General features: G+C 39.2%; 1 protein-coding gene across 1 annotated transcript in view; it reads right to left on the reverse strand.

The window, feature by feature from the left end:
* LOC145981886 (transmembrane protein adipocyte-associated 1 homolog) overlaps positions 1–19,563 on the reverse strand; it is a 63,101-nt gene extending 43,538 nt beyond the window's left edge. Inside the window, exons 1-4 of the mRNA XM_083115371.1 lie at positions 19,374–19,563; positions 17,141–17,500; positions 12,653–12,785; positions 5,404–5,566 (exon numbers count right to left, since the gene is read on the reverse strand). Of these exons, the coding sequence (XP_082971497.1) occupies positions 5,404–5,566; positions 12,653–12,785; positions 17,141–17,286 (442 nt within the window). The 5' untranslated portion in view covers positions 17,287–17,500; positions 19,374–19,563. The remainder of the gene's footprint in view (positions 1–5,403; positions 5,567–12,652; positions 12,786–17,140; positions 17,501–19,373) is intronic.
* Between the last annotated feature and the right edge of the window lie 2,769 nt (positions 19,564–22,332).

Consider the following 22,332-nt stretch of genomic DNA (forward strand, 5'->3'; position numbering starts at 1 on the left):
GATTCCGTTTTCCAGTCCATGTGAACGATAAACACACCCAGTTCCACTGAGTATTGACTCATAACTGTAATGCATTGTTACTGTACTGTAATCACAAACCACTGATTGTAAGCACAAACTTTCAACCGAACCTGAACCACAAAGGTGCATCAACAATTAGCAGAATCAGCCAGACGCACACAAACACCCACGCAAGGACTAAACTCCGTACCAGCTAACTGTGGACCAGGCAACCGAGAACAAGTCTCTACGCAAGAAGTGATGTGAGACGACTCCACCAATGAACAGTGAGAGACACGCGATTGCGTAATGGGCAACGGGAGTTACCCAACTTCCTCCTTCTTACTGTAAGCGTTGCAAACTTTTGAAAACGATAATACTGAATGCACATTGCAAACGAACCGTACTTTTGTGTCCAGGTCCGTGCGATTGGTTTAAGAATTTCTTAGGGAATTAATAGGGATAAAACTGCAAGGGCAAATTTTGACAAGCTGTGCATTTAGCGTAAGGTATAAGGTCTGGTCCGTACATGTACGGTTAGGACCGCACGGTTGACAACGTTGTGCTTTCACCACTCGATTTTCTTCCTCCTCCTCTGCCGATATGCACGGCCCTGCTCCACAGTTAGCTGGGACAGGGTATAGAGACTGTGGTGCAATCTCCAATGACATCACTATGCTTCTCGCACACAAAGGTATGTCCATCGCAAATTTCATTACATTATAACCAATAGTTTGATTTTTATAAGCGAAAATCAGAGGCCAAGAGCAAGTAAAACACCGCGTACCACTGCATGCACACACTAACGCCTTTTGTTGTGTGATATTTGTTCTTTTACAACTGCCACCAAATAGCTCATTTAAGGTGCAGAGTTGATATATCATCCACTGAGGATGTAAATGTTCTACATCCATTTTTTACGACAGACCATTTAAAGTTTGACTTTGCATCGTGCTGAAACTTTGCATCATTGCAAAGGCTGATATGTTGAAGCCTCTCTAAAAAGAAGCAGTTACTTATTGAAATTTCAGATACGAGTGGGGTTCAACAAGTTTCCATATTCGTACAGAAATAATTCACGTAGGAACACAAACTTGTGTAAGTTGAATAGGTACAACCTTGTGTATGTTATATGCCAAATATGACTGCAGTTGAATAATTACTGTTTCCGTACCAGGTGCTTCAATGAATGAAGGTGTGACAGTGGACAAATTGGAATACAGAGCCGTGACCCAATTCCTCTATCTGCAAGGCAAAGCTTCCAAACAAATCCATGAGGAAATGTTTGCTGTATATGGTGAAGAGTGTCCATCCTGTAGTGTTGTTGCTGAAAGCAAAGAAAGTTCAAAACAGTGATTGCCCCCTTCCTAAAACAGCAAAGGTCAACAAAGTGTCTGCCAAGATGGTGATGTTATCAGTTTTTGAGATGAATGTGGTGTTATCCTAACGGATTACCTCCCGAAAGGCCACACAATTACTGGGGACTATTATGCAGACCTTCTGGCCAAATTGCATGAGAAATCCTCCATATTCCCCAGATATTGCACCTTTGGATTTCTTCCTCTTCCCTAATATGACGTTTTTGCGGGGCAAGCATTTTCAAGATGACAATGACGTCACATCTGTGTGGCTAAATGCCTATCTCCAGCATTTTACAAAGATGGTATTCGCAAATGTTTGCAATGCTGGGGAAAATGTGTAACATTGGGTGGTGACTGACATAATCTTTCTGCCCAGTTTCAACTTTCTTCGACATTTTGAACTAGGTGAATATGGAAACTTTTTGAACTCCCCTCGTAGAAGAATTGCAGACAACGGTAACTTTGATTCGAGAGTGCCAGTGCTATATCTGCCAGACAGAACACTGTAGATGTTCTGAAATGGAAATGAAACAATTTCATTATAAATTTGTCAAAGTGAAATAAATAAATTCAATCAATGAACTACTTTGATTCCACTATTATTCAAAAATTTTGTCTGTCAACAACAAAAGTAAGAACCAAAGTCCAGTACTACTTCTAAGCAGCTCTCACAAGTGACTGTGGTTGGTTGACGGAAATTGTCGTAAGGTTTCATTGGCTGTGGAAGTTTTCATTCTCGTGGCTGCTTCCAAATTTTGCTGATGATCCAAAAACACACTCAATATATCAATACTGGTTCTATGCAGGCATTAGACAATAGCAGGAATGAAACAATTACATCCTAAATAGACCACAGCCATAATATATTGATTTGTTTACAATTTGGAGATAACACATTTACATTCTCAATGGACGATATCAAAAGAATCCTATGTTTTGCACCAAAAACATGGGGGCACTTGACTTGTGTAATCACTTGTCCTTGCCACGTACCACACTACCAGGAACAACTGCCCATTGCGTGAAACAAGTGCTAACAGCTCCCAGATCAACTCTAGCAGGCAATAACATTGTTTTCCACCTGCACAATGCCATGTAAAAATAGCACAGCCAGTCTCAATCAATTTTGAGTGCCCCAAGTAGATACGAAGGTTGGGTCACAAGTCATGGCAATTACTTTTTTTTTAGCAAGAATGCAGGACCAGCACGAAGATTTGAAATATACAAATGGAAGAGGTCACTTTATGGAATTGAACAATGTATGAACAAGGAAGGACTTGTGTACCAAGGATTGGTGGTAGTGAAGTGTCAAATAAACCATTAAAGTAGTTCCGTTCTACATGTGTGTATTAGTCACAAGGCTACATTGTCAGTACGACAACAAAAGAGGTGCAACAAAGCAACCTACCAACCCTCAAAGTGCTCTCTGAGAGAGTCCACAACACGCTGCCAACGATGTGGAAGACTGTCTCACACTGAGAGGAAATTGTCATTGCCATGAAACGTGAGATGTCCCTACTCACACCTGATGAGGCAGATAGTATTCGATGCCACCCATATCATTGGCAGCATGTTGTGGGCACTCTTGGGGGACTACTTTGAGGGTTCATAGGATGCTCTGTTTGTGCATTTTTTGTTTTTGTACTGACAATGTAGCATTGTGACTAATACACACGTGTAGAATGAAACATTTTGAATGTGTTTTCTTTGGCACTGCATTACCAGCACTTGGTACAATGACCTGCCTTATTCAATTCCATAAAGTGTTCTCTTTCATTTGCATATTTCAATTTCTTGTGCCGGTCCTGCATTCTTGCGAAAAAAAAAATGTTGCCATGACTTATACCCCAGCCCTCATATATCAGAAAATTTTACTGAATAACTGATATGTCTATGCTGATCAAGTACTGATCGTTCCACCCCAAACATTGATTTTTAGACATTCCTCTAAATTATGGAATGGCAAAGTAAAAATAATACAAGCTATTATGTAACAGCTTAAATGTTATTAACAGGGAACAGATATATATTTAAATACATATTTATGTATGAAACTGAAATAAAGTTGAACCTGCTCCATATTTTTACATATTTTAGAACATTTCTCAACATATACTCCATATCCGCGCAATAACTACACGTCCCCATGTGACCGAAAGAGTTGGGAGAATTTCTTGCGAAAATCTGACAAATTTGAAATGCACTCACAACACTACTTACGATATTGAATGCAGTCTTAGTCAATATAAATCCATCTTAAGTGACAACAGAAGGAAATTCACATTCCTACACTTGTACAACAAAATTTTGTTATTAATTGATTTGGTATTTTAAGTCCACTTGATGCACAGTATGGGTAATCGGTCCTGGACCTACAGTTTCAAGTGGGATCCGAACCATTATGTGCCTCCACCAGGTATCGAACCCGGGACCCTTTGGGAAACAGAAAATGAAAACAGTTTTACAATTAATGTCAATGCAAGAAAACTGTATTTTATGTAACTTGTAGTGTCTTATATTATTTTAAAAAGTTCTTTTTCAATTTTAAGTCCATACATAACTCCATATTTTGGCAAAAATAGCTAAATCAGGAGTGTATATTCTAAGCTATCTGTGAAGCCTTGTAACCAATCTTGACGCACCCCTTATAAAAGTTGGCCCACCCTTGCTGGGGCAAAAAAGGGCGGCAAGAGACGTTAATGTCTTTTCTGGGGAACAGTTGATGAGTGTTGCAGAGAAGACAGTCCGAGTCAAGCATTGATATGGTTAGGATCCGTGTTACGTTGGTTATTGGTTTCGCGGGCTGTGAAAAACTGTGAGTGAACTATCGGCCTGTGCAGTATCTCCACCAGAACATGAGAAAAGGTTACTAAAGAAGAGAGGCTACATGTTTATTATGAACCAACGACAGGAGGATTAGAAGATTGAAGATGTCGAACTCTGTATCAGCAAGATTTGTACTTTCCCCCCAACTCCCCCTAAGTGTTCACCATTAGTGTTTTTCAGTGTGTTTATCGCCAAGTGAATTGAATACCTAAGTTGTTACATCAAAGACTTAAGTACTCAGTGAAGTAACCACTACGTTTGGTCTAATATCTCAACAAATTCACACCGGAAGCTGACTAATCTGTGTATTCCGGAATCGTTTGTAAACCACAGACGTCAGGTACCTGGGCCTTTAATAAATATTTCTAATACTGTACTTTGTGGTGTATGAATACTTAGATTCTTAAATATAAAAATTCACTGCTAATCTCCTTTTGTGTTATTGACGTTGTTCGGTGGCAGAATGAAACTTGCACTAGTAAAACCAAAGAAAAAACGATATAGCCTGAAGTCTAGAGAATAAAATACAAGAGAAAATCAATCAGAAATGGTAAATAAAACTATTCATATCAGTGAGATGATGATGGTGATTCTGGAGTTGGCAACCTGATTTCTTGTGAGTCGGCAACCTGATTTCCTATCAGTTGGCAACCTCATTTCCTATGAGTTGGCAACCTCATTTCCTATGAGTTGGCAACCTGATTACTTATGAGTTGGCAACCTGATTACTTACGAGTTGGCAACCTGATTACTTACGAGTTGGCAACCTGATTACTTACGAGTTGGCAACCTGATTACTTACGAGTTGGCAACCTGATTACTTACGAGTTGGCAACCTGATTACTTACGAGTTGGCAACCTGATTACTTACGAGTTGGCAACCTGATTACTTACGAGTTGGCAACCGGATTACTTACGAGTTGGCAACCTGATTACTTATGAGTTGGCAACCTGATTACTTAGAAGTTGGTAAACTTATTTCTATTCATAGCCCAGACCTTTGATTCAGTATACACCACTGAGCTAAATATGTATGTATGTACATATTTAGCACATTTTAACTACATATGAATCCATTCCCTGATTGTTCAAGCTTCAAATCAGTGTCTGTAATCAGACCTTGAGATATCTTGATATAAAGCGACGTAAACAATTTTTACGATCAGAAAATTAAGCTGCAAACTAGATTAACGGTGGGGAAAGTTAAAATACTTACCAAAAGCTAGGCCAAATATTACCACGCTCATTTCAGTTGCTAATAGGAAGAACCGCACTGTGACCCACAGCACTTTATCAGCATAATCTCCAACTGTGGTTGCAGCATTCACTGTCATGGACACAACACAACGAATAACACTTATCATGGCATTCGACAGCACCTGGAAACGATATTAAAAATCTGTTAGGAAAAAAAACTGAAGTCTTTGTTTGCCATGCTTCTGATTTTGCTGTTCGGAATTTCAAATGAACGAGACCTCTTGATTACAAGGGAATAAGTGGACTAAACTTGATACAACAATGTAGCATCTGGTTAAGCCAGCCCCTGTTGCTGTCCCAAGTCCCCTTTAGAAAAAGCTTTGATTATGTGGATATTTCCATATTGAATAATTGATGCCCAAAAGAAGGAGTGAAGGCGTAAGGAAACACATTTGTAATGAACGGAATATCATTTAAGCTGAGGGCAGGCCCGCAGAGATAGTTATGCTAACTCTGCGATAAAGGAAGTGCCGATGGTTATGCCATAGGTGCGCAATTATATTCATTTAGAGATTTGGTAATTTGGTCTATGCAGACACACATGGAAACGCTATGTAAAATATGTATATATATAACTACGTATAAAAAACCAATATATCCTACTAGAATGTTATGATTTAAAGAACAACGGTACTGTCCATTTAACCAGTTGTATATTCACTTGCTGTATATGTGTAAACGAACCAGGGACATAAAAATATAAATTATTATGGAAACCCTCCCCCCTTTTGTAATTCCGGCGAATATAATCTGCTCGCTTGGCACCCAATTTCAAACGAACATGAGAAATCTTGATTACAAGGGAATGACACGACAATAATGAAAGAACACTGGAAAAATGAAATTTTATTTGCAAAACGTTACTGGCAGGCCTCAGCCAATGTATCAGTATCGGGAAGTATCGGTTGAAATGTATCTACCGATACCAGCCGATATATTTCCGGCATATTAGTCTTTCACGGGGTCCACTAAAATGTAGAAACGACACTTCACAGTGTCAAAGTATCCTGGAAACTATGCAAATTTCAAACTTCACTTTTATTTTGCGCTAATTTGGCACAAAAAGCTGATTTTCTGATTACATAACATCTATTTAAATATTCTGATATAATTCTTTAATATTCTAAAGCAACTTTCTTGGTAAATTGATGCCAGGGTGCGAAATCGTGGCCTCAAAAATCCCCCCCAAAAAAATTCCAGGGGTGAGGGGGAGAGTTTTTGTTACAACAAACAAAAGAAAAGCAATTATTTTTAATTTCAAATAAACTGTACTAATAAGAATATCGAAAACATACACAAAATAGTTTAGTAGTGAGTGTTCAATGCTTTTTCTCTCAAGAGATCATTAACATATCTACATCAATACACACAATAAAAGTAAAACAATAATAACTATGAAATCTAACTGATTTATATTAACATAAAGCAAAAAATAATTAAAAACTTACCATAATAAAACCACATAAACTAATTCATTCATAAGTTATTAACATCTTTAACCAGTTAGTAAAGGAAGTATATTTTTAATTTAGTAATTTACTTTTAATGACATTATAAATATGTATATCGTATAATTTATATGTATGTTTGTGGGGGGGAAGGGGGTTTGTAGATTAAGATATTTCTCCCCCGTCCACTCTTAAATGATTTCGCACCCTGATTGATGCATATAATTGGAAAATAACATTTTCACACCAATATTGATCAATATTTTGAACATCTTGTTATCATTTCAATTTTTAAGTATTGGTATCAGTTCAAATCGGTAAGAGAATCAGCATTGGTTCAAAGTGATATGTGCTCAACCCTAGTTAACAGACATGCAAGTGAAAAGCTACGAATTCAAATGCATGAAACGATGGCTCAGCAATGACTCTTCATCTTGGATCAAATAACACAACTCATAACAGGAAATTGACTTATCTTGTTTTTTCCCTAAGATGATCAGATATTTAAAAACAACAAAACAGGACATTTTTATATTTATCTGAAGGGAAAATATACATATTTTAATATAAAAATGGTTTCGTCACAACTGTATGTTTGAGAAGTAACTAAATATATTAATACTGTGTAAATAACTTATATAATAATGGTGCTATGCATTGCACTCCAATAAAGCAGTCTTTTAGAATTAGAAGTCAATGAATGGATCTTCTTCAGTAGTTCCTTCTTTTCAAATAACATTTTGCACAAGTTTACACATGTGTGATTAAATTGATTGATTGAACTGCTTTATTTTACTTCGCTTCTTGTGCCAGGTTTGGCTAATTTGCAAAGATGAGGATGAGTAATGATATGATGAAATTGATGAATGGACACTCACAAACATCCATGTCCAGGCTGGGATTCGTAATCACGACGTGTGATTCAAGTTCACCTTATTAATCAACATAGCTTTCAAAGTTTGTACTGAAAGAGCGTTCCATGTAAACAAAGAAACTCCAATATGGCACACCGTTGACATTGATATGTGAAATAATTTATACCCAACAATCGCTAGGTGATATTTTTTCCAGCTTTTCCTAATATTTCTGGCTTTACATACTACATTTCGACAAGCCATTTTACGTTAAAAAAATTGAAACAGACTCAAAAAAAGGATCCGGTCACCTTAACCCCAACCCTTCATTTCTTTTCGTGCTCCTGGATCATAACTGTGCCTCCCCCATATCCTGCATTTAACCCCTTTCCTGTGTTTGGCATAATATTACACCCTTGTTCACTATAGCTTATTCTGTGTTTGGTGTAATATTACACCCGCGAACATCTCTCACTGAAGTAACCTGTGTTGAACGGAATAATAAGTTTTTTGTTGGTGAAAAATACGTTTTGCTATTAAAAAAAGAATGACCTCTTATTTAGTCACGATTTTCAGTCTCCACAAAGAAGAAGAAGAAGTAATAGTTCAGAGGAAAGTAAACTAATTTTGTGTTATGCTGACAAAGTGCAAACACGAGTTCGTTTGTCTGCCACGTTTACTCAGTTGCTATATGTACATTTGTTTTCGTGTTGGGTTATTTGAACTGTTGGTGATTTATTTTTGGCTTTTGAGTCTGAGAGTTTCTAATAGTATTGTCAAACAAGATTGCGAAATATTATTTTCCCTCATGCCTATTGAAGATATTGCAATGAAACTTGGCAGATAGGCGTATAGACCATACAGGGTGGCTCAATAAGTCACTTAACACCCCCAGTACAAGGCCACTGCGGCATGGAACGTGAAAATGGCGATGACCAATCGTTGCCTGGCCAAGGGGGAACCACATTGACGTCACCCGCATGGTTGGCAGCCATCTTGATGTCCGCCATCTTGAATTCAACTTCAGAAATTTAAATAGGAAGGGGGTCATGCGACATATCAAAATGGGCTAGAATTTCACCAGGAAAACAACTGTGACATTTGTTTTCACCTAACTTTAATTGTTGCAGAGTTAACAATACCACAAAGTTATGGCTCAATAAGTCACTTAACACCCCCAGTACAAGGCCACTGCGGCATGGAACGTGAAAATGGCGATGACCAATCGTTGCCTAGCCAAGGGGGAACCACACTGACGTCACCCGCATGGTCGGCAGCCATCTTGAATTCAACTTCAGAAATTTAAATGGGAAGGGGGTCGTGCGACATATCAAAATGGGCTAGAATTTCACCAGGAAAACAACTGTGACATTTGTTTTCACCTAACTTTAATTGTTGCAGAGTTAACAATACCACAAAGTTATGGCTCAATAAGTCACTTAACACCCCCAGTACAAGGCCACTGCGGCATGGAACGTGAAAATGGCGATGACCAATTGTTGCCTGGCCAAGGGGGAAACACACTGACGTCACCCGCATGGTCGGCAGCCATCTTGATGTCCGCCATCTTGAATTCAACTTCAGAAATTTAAATGGGAAGGGGGTCGTGCGACATATCAAAATGGGCTAGAATTTCACCAGGAAAACAACTGTGACATTTGTTTTCACCTAACTTTAAATTTAAGGGCGATTTCCTCATGGGAGAGTGACACGTCCTTTCCTTTTTGCTTAAATGTTTATTGTTCAAATAATTGTTAGTATGTGATTATGTGGTATTTATTGTTAGACCAATCACTGAAAATGTCCGGATATTGACTTACCGGTATGTACATATCTTGTAGTATTGGTTGGCATGGGAATTACGATTGTGTTTTGTCTTTACATAAAAGTTTAAAAGAGAGATGATGTGCATTGATCGTGTCAAGAGTAGCATATTTCCTTTTTCACTGATCTGAACGAAAATGCCACTAACACGTGAGGAACGGATTGCCATCATATTGATGTCAGGGGAGAGACATTGCCGCAGACTTCAATAACCGCAATCCTGGAAGACAACCGGTGTCACATGTGGCCGCCAGCCAGTTGCTGGCAAAGTTCCAAGATACTGGATCTGTGGATGACAAGCCGCGACATGGACGTCCGAAAACAGCCACGGATGAGGGTACTGCTGTAGCGGTGTTGGCATCATTTGCAAAGTCCCCAACCCGTAGCACACGGAGACTGGCGCTGGAAAGCGGTGTCAGCAGGGGTTCAATTCAAAGGATTGTACGTGACCACCACTGGCATCCGTATAAGATACAGCTGCAGCAGCACCTTAGTGAGGACGATCCAGACAGGCGTTTGTAGTTTTGTGAGTGGGCTATAGCACAACTGCAACGTGACCCTGCCGTCGGTAGCAAGATTCTGTTCAGTGACCAGGCTAATTTTTATGTGTTGGGAGAGGTGAATAAGCAAAATCTGCGGTACTGGTCACCCGAAAATCCACATTGGACAGATCCCAGCAAGGTGACGGGAGGCGGGAAGCTAATGGTGTGGTGTGATACTTGGGGTTCCCGACTTGTTGGTCCCTTTTTCATTGAGGGCAACTTAAATGCAGAGGGCTACTTGCTTCTGCTACGGGAGCAGATCTTACCATCCTTACTGTCCGAGGATGGGAGCTATCCTGAATGGTTCCAGCAAGATGGTGCTCCACCGCACTATGGGATGATAGTCCGTCAGTACCTGGATCAACAATTCCCTCACCACTGGATTGGTCGCCGAGGGACTGTGGAATGGCCTGCACGCTCACCTGACCTGACACCATTGGACTTTTACCTCTGGGGACACCTGAAAGCCATGGTGTATGCTACGAAAATCAGGGATCTGGCCCACTTGCGCACACGCATTGTGGATGCCTGTACTGCAATAACTCCTGAGGTTCTTCAGAATGTGGTAAGGTCATGGGAGAGACGATTACACGTGTGTGTTGCGCAAGAGGGACCTCATATTGAGCATATGTTATAACTTTGTGGTATTGTTAACTCTGCAACAATTAAAGTTGGGTGAAAACAAATGTCACAATTGTTTTCCTGGTGAAATTCTAGCCCATTTTGATATGTCGCACGACCCCCTTCCCATTTAAATTTCTGAAGTTGAATTCAACATGGCAGGCATCAAGATGGATGCCGACCATGCGGGTGACGTCAGTGTGGTTCCCCCTTGGCCAGGCAATGATTGGTCATCGCCATTTTCACGTTCCATGCCGCAGTGGCCTTGTACTGGGGGTGTTAAGTGACTTATTGAACCATAACTTTGTGGTATTGTTAACTCTGCAACAATTAAAGTTAGGTGAAAACAAATGTCACAGTTGTTTTCCTGGTGAAATTCTAGCCCATTTTGATATGTCGCACGACCATCTTACCCATTTAAATTTCTGAAGTTGAATTCAAGATGGCGGGCATCAAGATGGCTGCCGACCATGCGGGTGACGTCAATGTGGTTCCCCCTTGGCCTGATAACGATTGGTCATCGCCATTTTCACGTCCCATGCTGCAGTGGCCTTGTACTGGGGGTGTTAAGTGACTTACTGAGCCACCCTGTAGTATTTTTCAAGGTAGATTATAATTGGGTACCTATAACCAGGGCCGGTCCAAGGGGCCCCAAAGTTACCAAAGGGATTTTTCGGAGGAAAATTTCCAGAATTATCCCCGATTTCCCTTTCCTCATACATGATGTACACATGTGCATGGTACCATTTGAAAGCCTGTTCTATTCTGAAGAGAATGATATTCGGATGAATTGTACTGAAGCAGTAGCTACTTAAAAATATTAGTACGCAAACTCAGAAAAAAATACACAGAACGGGAAAATATTTTGTCAGAAAATTTCACAGGGAAGGGGTTAATTATACAGTGTGTCCCAAAATAATGTTTACACTCTTTGAAGTTTAACAGAGAAACTATTAAAAATAACTTGACTGGACATTTTGCATTTGAACCTGCACTGTCTATGTTGAGCATGTGATAGCACATAGGCCTTCTTTTGTTCTTAGTCCTGTCACACACTGCCAAGCGGTAGTCATTAGTGTACACAAAATAGCAGGTGAGAAATAGTTCTTTCGAGAAACGTAAGAAGAGTCGAATACCCATCCAGATCTCCTGATTTAACACAGTTAAATAAAACCTGTTGGGAAATGTGATGAATACTGTGTACGCCACTAAGCCAGAGACACTGAGTGATGTGGGGCATGCAGTTGAGACAACCTACGCTTCTCTTCCCGCAGAAACCGTAACTTCTGTTTATCGATCTGGGAACGACTTAAAATGACCTGACCCCCCTCCGATTTTCTTCATATTTGGCATACTCACTAATTGAGGCTTCCTAATCACGAATCTGAAGTTAAAAGTTGTTGGAAACGTCTAGAAATTGCAAAATAAGCAAAAATAAGAAGTTAGTTTTCGGAATGGAAACTGTCGATTTTCGCGAAATCTTTTGATTTACAAGGAAATATATATATTCCTGATACTACCGCGACACCAAATTTTAACTATGTTTGCCTAACCTAACCGAAACTAACCACACGTCAATGGTTTGCAATTTCTAGACGTTTCCTACAAATTTTAACTTCAGATTCGTCATTAGCAGGTGTCAATTAGTAAGTATGTCAAATATGAAGAAAATCGGAGAGGGGTTCGGTCATCTTAAGTAATACCTCGATCTGTTCAGATTGCATATAACATGCCAATGGTGGTCATTTTGAACATCTGCAACTTTAAGGAAAATGACACCACAAAACATTCGTGCTTGCTGTTATTAGTGTTCAAACACTATTTTGGGACAATCTGTATAGTAGATAATATGTACAGAATTAGAACTAAGAAGTGTTACATTAAAGATCATAAATAGCTATAAAAGACATATTACTTACAATTCCATAGAAGGTGAGGAATATTGGACTGCTCGTAGCCCTCAATTTCAGTCTTGCTCTGTTGAAACGAATGGCCAGGAAAAGAAGGAATAAAATATTCGGAACCAAGATTATCAAATCCCATATTCGTACCCTGAAAACAAAAAAAAAGCCTCGTTAAAAAGCATTTTAGGCACCTGTACTTTTGCACACCATAAGCTGACAGATCATTAACAATTCGCCACAGAACTATCTAAATTATCAATGTGTCTATGATACTAAGTATTTTCTAACCACTTTATGTTATAACATATTTTTAATTTGGCATTGGATCGTGTACTGGGGTGAGATCTTTACATATCTGATGAAAATAAAGCGTATTTTCACATATTTTACCAATTTCACGTTTTTACAACATTTTTCTTCAATTTTCTCGTAATAAGACTTATTTCTGTATAATTTCGTAATTGACTTGCATATACTCTGTTATTTTATAATTTTTCTTCATATATTTAGCGCAACTGATAGTTCATATTATCGATACCAGGATTAGGAAATTACAAATGAAGAATTTAAAAGCAGATGCAGTCTTTTCTTACCAACTAAAAATAGAACAATAATACCCCCCTTTTTTATCCCACCGACAATTAATAGTAATGCAAACATTATTGAGGGTAAATGTTCTCTCATTGTTGTGCAGGATTCTGGCTTCATTTAATACTGTACCCCACCCTAGTCGATCTTCCTTGGAAGATACTGAATCCCGTATTATGAGAAATTCGAAAGTATTGATGTGCATATTTTTGGATTTACTGGGAATATTTCTACCTTTTTCTGACATATTTTTCAATTTTATGACATTATCACATACATACAGGGTGACAAGAAATAACCCATACAAAGTTTGGCGTATCCTGCCAAGAATGTAGTGTACCGTAGCCAAATAATTGTTGTGTTATTGGATTCGCCATAGTCTTTTGTAACTGTACCTGTTGTTTCGGCTTCATAACGATCACTTTCTTTGTGTTTCATAATGTCAACCAAACGCAGTGCAATTTTGGAACTGTGACGTCAAGGAAAGCGTCAATGTGAAATTGTTCGTTTGCTGGGTGTGACAGTCTCAGGCACAGTTCGGCGATTCAAGGAGCTCGGCTATGAAGGCGACTGTCCCAGAAGAGGAAGAAAGCTTACCGTCAACACATCCCAGAACCGCAAAATCATCAAAAAGCGAGTTTAGCGAAATCTAAGGGTCTCCAAGAGAAAAGTCGCCCGTGAGATCGGGATCAACCGCGAATCGGTGCGGCAAATTGCGAAAAAGAACCTCAACCTCAAGGCGTACAAGCTCCGAAAAGTTCAGCTTCTCACGGACGAAAACAAGCGTCTGCGACTCAAAAGATGCCGCTCTCTGAAGCGCCGGGCCGCAGGTCAGCGATGGGAGCGCATTCTCTTCACAGATGAGAAGCTGTTCACCGTGCAGCAGGCGCACAACCACCGAAACGACAGGACCTGGTCTGCAGAACACCGCCAAAATCTGCAGTCGGTCATGGTGTGGGGCGGAATTTGCGCAAGCGGCAAGATTCCCATGGTTTTCGTGGATCAAGGGGTCAAAATCAACCGAGAAGTGTACCGCCGCGACATTCTCGAGAACATCGTCCTTCCTTGGGACCAGTAGCACTTCGGCGATATTCAATGGACATTCCAGCAAGACTCCGCTCCGGCCCACAGGGCGAAAATGATGCAAGCGTAGTGCAGAACCCATTTTCCGGACTTTATCGCATCGACGGAATGGCTGCCCTACTCGCCGGATCTCAACCCAATGGACTACAGTGTCTGGTCGATTTTAAAGCCAGGGTATGTGCTAAACGCCACCACAGTTTGGAGTCGCTGAAGCAATCGCTGCGTCATGAGTGGAACCGATTGTCGCCCGAGGACCTGCGGCCCATCGCCCAAAATTTCAAAGCCCGTTTGGATCTCTGTATCGCCGCCCAGAGAGGCCACTTCGAAACCGGCTGAACATCTTGTTCCTAAGGTCCCATGTCATTGTTCTTCAGTGTTTTGCTCAATTGTTTCGGTTTAATAAATTTATAATCACAAACATTAGTACGGGTTATTTCTTGTCACCCTGTATTTTACAGTTTTATGGGACAGAAAGTTCCGGGCCCTAGTCATAAGTACTAGGCCTGGACACAAAATTTGGATAATGGATATTAGTATTTCAAATTATCATTATCATTCCGGATGCAACGGATATTTCGAATATGGATATCAGATAGAAAATTATCCAGATTTGGCCACCCCTAATCTCAAAATTTATTGAAATCGTGTTTTAAGTTCACTTTATGCAGAGTAAGGCTAATTGGGAGTGGACCTACAGTTTAAAGTGGGATCCTGCCTCCACCAGGAATCGAACATGGGACCCCCTGATTACAAAGCAACAACGCTGACATTTCACCATTGGGGATGTTCACATCATTAATCGGAGCGAATTTACAATCCCGGGAGTATCTCCAATTTGTTTGAGATTCGGCATACTCACTAAATTTGGCCTCCAAATCACGAATCTGCAGTTAAAATTTGGCGGCCACGTCTAGAAATTGCAAAATAAGACAAAATAAGTGGGCCAACGGAGTAAACACCCTTGATTTATGAAGAAAACAACTATTTTTTGCAAGGATTACAATTACCCTTAATTTTTACTATGCTTGCCTAACTTAACCTAACCTTACCGTGAATGGTTTGTGGGGCAAACATTTTTTCCACCTTATGCAAGATGTCATTTTCTCAAATGAAAATCAACGCTCCATGCAATGGGTAGCGAACTTCACTTGTTCACATCATCTAACATGGCTACCATAATAGTGTATCGACAATAATAACATTAATATGTTCACGTAATTTCTGGAAGTGACCGCAGATTCTTGATTACAAGGCCAAAATTAGTGAGTATGCGTAATTTCAAAGCAATCGGAGGGAGATACTTCCGGTATTGTAAATATATAGCCTACCCATAAATCTAGAGAGCTTGGAATAATAGTTCATGTTGTGTTTGTTTTAAGACCACTTTATGCAGAGAAAGGCTAATAGGGACTGGACCTACAGTTTCAAGTGAGATCCAAACCGCTATGTGTGTCCAATGTGTATCGAATCCGAGACCCCTTGATTACAAGGCAACAATGTTACGAAAAGTGGCAGAAAAGCAAAGTAAAATAAATAAACAATAAACCATTATCTGAGCCACAGTATGTTACCAAAGTCCACTTCAAAATAAAAACGTGTAAATTACTGGGATTTCCATGTGGTCTTTAAGGGTTAATTAAAGAAAATTGTAAATATTTACTATCACCCCAACAGATTTCTTCATTTTTACAAAAGAAACTACTTACTGTAATAAGTTCCTGTAGCATTGTCTAACATCTGGAAGGTGTTTTCTGTCATGGGGGAATGTATCATAGCGAAAATTCATGTTCTTTTGATGAAAATTAATTCTCAGATCCCACAATAGCCCTTGGCATATACACCTTCGTAGATCATCACACGTCATGCTTGTGTTATGTTTATGTTCATTGGGGATGCAGTTTCCAACCTAGTGTGTTTCCAACCAAAAATCCGTTGAACCATTCATGATAACCCCAAGAAACATTACGTAAGGTTAGGCAAACATAGATAAACAAATTTTAACTATGTTTGCCTATCCTAACTAAACCTAACCTAACTAAATCTAATGTTACATAATGTGCCTTTGGGCTATTGTCAATGGTTCACCGCATTTTAACTATGTTTGTATTTTTTGGGTTAAGAATGTTGGAACCAGTGCATACCCAATGAAAATCAACAAAACACAAGCACGATAATCTACGAAGGTGTACGTGCCATATTGTGTCTTATGGAAGCGAAAAAACGAAAAGAAAAAGTACTCGTAATGTAAAAAATTGAAATTGCTTTCATCAAGAAAAAATTGAATACACCTTAAAGAATGTTCCGCGAAGCAGATAGGTAAGTACAAATGTTAAAAATGACGAAACAAAGAAGTTACATGTGTTTGTGGAATAGTAAATTTTTACCAAGAAAATCGGTAACGGTTCCGATTATTTTATGATTTCTCCTAGCACAAAGACGAATTATCGTAGAATTTTGGAAATCATTGTCACACGAAAGTTAAACCTTCCTTAAAGTAATGAGCACTCGAAAAAAGTTATTTACGTTGAAAGAAACAACTTGGAAATTACCTTACGCACTTTCGACAAACAACAGTAAATATCGTAGAAGCGTGGGAATGAATGTAGAAGTAAATGGGAACCTTAGTAGAATGCATTTAGGGACTTTATTTTAATGCTAAGGGAACCTAACCACGAAAGTATATATTGAACAAAACCTTAAGTAATCGCTAAAACTCCGCAGTATGTGTTAACAGACGTACATCGAAATTGAACCATGTAAAAATTGCATTCCTAGCATGATGAAATCGCAATAAAACAAAACAAACTTGGGCCAGAAAATCAATTACATTACCTTGAATTAGCTATCTCTATATACAAAATCCACTTGCAGAAAGATTCCTCTTCGATGGGTATGGCTGGCTGGGTAGAGTTTGGGTCAATTGGAGCTGGTGGCACATCAGTGGCCTCCGACATGTCGCTATCCCCCACCCCCAACATCAGCGTGGTGCACGATTACACTGATCCCTTCTGAAGCACAAACTGTATCCCAGTATCAAATGTCTAACAGTTACACTTCGGCACAATTGAAAATTCAGTCTCGGACATCCCTGCATTTGGAGATTCAGCAGAATACATAATCATGATCAATGTAGACAGGAACGCAATAACACATTTCCTTGCATGATGGACAGCCGTTAATTGATGAAATTCACTGAAAGAAAAAAACGCAAACCTTACAAATGAAATGGCAACTTATCATAAGATGTGTTGTGTTGTCCATTACATGTATGTGGTAAACATTTCAGGACCCTGAATAACCCAGATCACTCTGTATTTAATATGTTCGTTTGATTGTACTGTTGTAGTAAGTCCACTTTATGCACAGATAGGCTAATCGCAACTGGACATCCAGCTGAAAAAGTAAAACGGGTGTACAAAAATAGGTATTCATTTGCTTGCTTCCATTACGTTCGACTACGTGAACCAAATGTTGCATGATGTAACCCCCGGTCAATGTTTCCAAACCCGCCATTGTTTTGCCAGAACATAACAATTTTAACTATGTTTGCCTAACCTAACAGAACCTTGAATGCATGGTTCGTGGGCCTATCCGTGAATGGTTTGTGGGGCTATCTGTACATGGTTCGTAGGGTTATTGAACCCAGAAAAAAATACAAAATAGTAACATGAAAGTTGGTATTTTTCAGTGAAGAAGGTTGCAACACTGCAAACCCACTGATCATCGACAATGCTAGTCAAGATTTCTCAGCCATATCGTGTGTGAGAGGAACGAACAATTACTCGACATGTGGAAAAATGAAGCTATTTTCATGAAAGAAGCAAAAATCCCACCTTAAACAATGTTTCGCAATGCATAATAGGTAAGTACGAATGTAAAAAATGACGAAATGAACGAGTGAAATGTGCTTTCCCTATACCATACTGTTACCGAACGATTTACTAAAGAAGTTCTGATACCAAGCTCAGCATGTAAATTTCATTTTTTGACTTAATGCTGCATTATTTGTAAATTATTTGGTAACAGTTCGTTATATCGGAGACACATTAAAATCGGATATTTTGTGTTTTGCATGGTTCATACTTACCAATTGTGTATTGCAGAACATAGTTAAAGGTGCCATTATGCTTTTTACACGAAAGCAAACACAATTCTTCACATAGATAGTGGTTTGTGTTATTCCTTTTTCCGCTTACGTAACAAATAATATGGCGGGCAGAGGTTGACTAGTGTTGTAGGTATGCAGTGTTTCCAACCTTCTTCACCGAAAAATACCTACTATCGTGTTCGTCATGTATGCAAATTGTACATTATGCACGGGTAGCTGATGGATAGCCCCACGAACCATTTCCGATAAGGTTAGGTTAGGAAAGCATAGTATTTTAAAAAAAAGGGGGGTTGGAAACACTGACAGGGAGTTACGTCATCAAACGTATGCAGCATCCGGTTCACGTAGCAAAAGCAATGGCACTTGTGCGTCGGTGAGATATTTCTCTTAAAAAATACATGATTGCCGGGTCAAAGAGATTGCACGATGAAAGAAAATAACTCGACGAACGTTGGAAACCTTAGAGAAACTCATTTCCGTCAGTAGTTTCTTCTGTAAAAATGAAGAAATGTGTATCCGATATAACGAACCAATTATTTTATGTTGTAATTATATTTGTAAATTATTTTATGTTGTAATTACATCTCGATGATATTATTTCTACAAGTGCATTCACAACATGTGCAAACAAACAAGTTTTGTGAGTGTCAAACTTATACGAACGACTGATTGAATGCTAAATAGTTGTTTTTAACTTGAATACTAAATATTCTACATAATAATCTATATTCACATGGAGTAGCTTTATTGCTAGTGTTGGGAAATTCTGAAGTGTGTTTATAAATTATTAGCATAATTTTATTGCTTAATACCAGAAAAGTGTATGTCATATCCTACTTTTAAAAATAACTTGTAAGCAACGCATTTTCTCAAATGATTTCAACATGCAAAGATGATTAACATAATGTTTGAGTCCAACGATACAACCTGTTCCAAGAATCAAGTATATATACGCACCTCTGATCAAAATCTACATCCGTTTCAAGGGATCAACAATTCTCCAATACCTTGAAGGGCTCACATAAACTTACTAAATGACAATCACTGCTTTATAGTGTTTGGAAATAGTAAAATAAACCTATAAATAAACAAAAAGCTTTCCTAAGCGCTTCACAAAACTTCCATATACACTTGTACAACCTTCGATTTCCAGCTGTCAGATGTCGCTGTTATGAAAAGAGAAAGCTCAAATGCGAACAGTCACGTGAAGCAAGTGACGATCGGGGTGCGTCACGACAAATTCGTCTGCTGGTAGCAACTGTATCCATCAAGTTCAACGAAAACAAACAAGCAAGAAACTGAATCAAACACGAACGAGATCCATTCCCCATTTTATTTTCAATATCTGTCGGCGTCAAGGATGATTTTATTATCCTTCCTCCCCCATAAAAAAACAAGTATAGTAGCGAAGGGTTTCACTCACACCGAAGATTTTCAGAAAGGTTATGATCCCCAGCAACCCTCACTTGCACACGCCACTGGTCTTGTTTGCAGGGTTACCATGCATTCTCCTTTCAGATAATAAAAAAGAGCGTCCTGGAGGATTTTATTTTCAGCGTAAAAATGTCCGGGCTTTCTACAAATCCTTAACAATAACCCTCTCGATTCTTTCAATGACTTGGTTTATTTTACCTCGCTTATCTGCCACTTTTGGCTAATCGTGAAGATGAGGATATGTGATGATATGATGAAATTGATGAAGGGACATTTGGAAAGAACACCCATGACCTCAGGTCAGGATTCGAACCTGAGAAGCTGGCTTCCGAGGCGGAGTGGTTATCACAAAGTGCTACGACGCTAGAGGTCTCGGGTTCGAATCCCGGCCTGAGCATGGGTTTTCTTTGTGAGTGTCCCTTCATTAATTTCATCATATCATCACTCATCCTAATCTTCGCGATTAGCCACAAGTACCAGAAAAGCGAAGTAAAATCAAACAAATCAATCGAACCCGTGAACCCTTGGTCGTGCTAACCATTCTGCCACGGAGGCCGGCAATTGAACCTTCGGGATCTAAATGTGAGTTACAAATAATGTGCATAGGTATTTCAAGACATTAGCTCAGTGTTTAACTTATAACTAGAAACACTGTCCTTCCTTGTATGATTAAGACATTTCTTATCAACCATTCTTCTCAGAAAATATGGCTTCTTGACATGTTTCAAACGTTTAAGAGTCAAGCAATACATTATTTCCTCTATTCTGTACATTTTATGAATTGGAGTTGAGTCCGTCTGGTTCTCACAGGACGATATAATCCTTAAAGATTAAGATTAACAGTATTTCGATATTTGTTCATTCATAATCGTAAAAATGAAAACTTCATGTTTCGAACGAATGCTTTAGTGTTACGATCAATAATTGAAAAGCGTTTCTTTAACCTTAAAGTTAAAAACAATCTTCGAATTTGCAGTAGAACGTTTTCACACGAAACTCAACAGAGAACTTCCATTTCGTCATTGTATATTTCGAAAGAAGAGGAACTGTTTTTTGTGTAATTGTTTTTCGGATGTTCTTCCATTCACGCACGAATAACAACAGCTCACACGGCGTGAAACATCGAGATGTTTCGCTTTTTCGCTCTGTTTCTTGGATGGCTTCAGTCCTTCAAGCAGCGCCAACTCGGAAGTTTTCCTAAACCCGTATTTTCCTCGACTTCGCATTGGAGGAAAACACAGCTCTGACTCGGACGAGAAAATCAAGATTGAATGTGTCGAACAATGGCCATCAATAAATAAAGATGGCCGTGGTCGAAGTCATGTGGTAGGCTAGGCTTGGTTTTTAGACGCGACCACATGGAAAAAAACCTTCCGTCAAAAGCGTTCGCGCATCTTCCCTGCTGTTATCGGTGCTCGGGGCAGTGTTGCCAGGTCACACTTGAAAAATCGGGAGATTGTTCCTTGGGAAACCAGATCATCTGCTACAAAATCCGATGATCTAATAGTAGCGGATGAACAACGTTCTCGGGGGCGGCATAGGCGTGAGCACTGGGCGCAAGGGGACGTCCAAAGATTTTTTCCAGCGAGGATGAAACAATGTATTTTTAACAGGCGGGTAAACGAGGCATATTACCCCGTAATAATGTTGCCCTCTCAGAAAACACCACTTGAGTTTCAAATTATCACGTTCCTACATCCCTATTATAATAATTGATGTAAATTACTGTGACTGAAATCAACTCATACCTGTGAAATAATAGGTACTTTTATGTCAACATTCATTTTCCACAATCTTTCAAGTCGAATGCTAACAATAACAAATTAATTTGCCTTCTGCTGGTGATCGGTGTACAGCTATCGTTAGGGGTGGGCACGTGTCCTGCACCATAATGAGAAAATACATTACGTATGTGAAATATATTTGGTGAATTAGACAGCATGTCTTCCTCAATAATTCAAGATAGCAACGCTTATGCTAGGGTGCCACCTATCTTCCCCATCTGCTAGAAATACACACACACACACACACACACACACACACACACACATATACATACATGTATAAAATAATTTGCCCACGGTACGAAGTCAGTGTTCCTACCTAGTAAAGCAAGGCCGTTTCACTTTATTTGTGTCACTTCATCCTTGTCATCACTTCTTCATTCATCCTTGTTGTCGTACTTACCCGTAGATGCACAAAAGCGACGTAAAATAACTAAAATAGAAATAGATTTTCGGGTGGGATAAAATACAACCATATAAAAATAGTAATGTAGTAATAGTAATAAAATAATAATAATGTCCTAGCACAATTGAGTATCATTTGGCATAATTTCACAGTTCAAACAGCACTTTTCATGGCTGAGTGGAATTCCACTCTACATCTCCCTTCCATGTTCAAGTAGGATGAGCAGGAAACGTGTTTTTGAGCGGGCCGTTGGAGGTTCCATAGCAATAGTTTATTAAGGAATACTCCCGAG

Source organism: Lepisma saccharinum, chromosome 30, assembly GCF_977018435.1.
Source record: "Lepisma saccharinum chromosome 30, izLepSacc3.1, whole genome shotgun sequence".
NCBI classification, from domain to species: Eukaryota; Metazoa; Arthropoda; class Insecta; order Zygentoma; family Lepismatidae; genus Lepisma; species Lepisma saccharinum.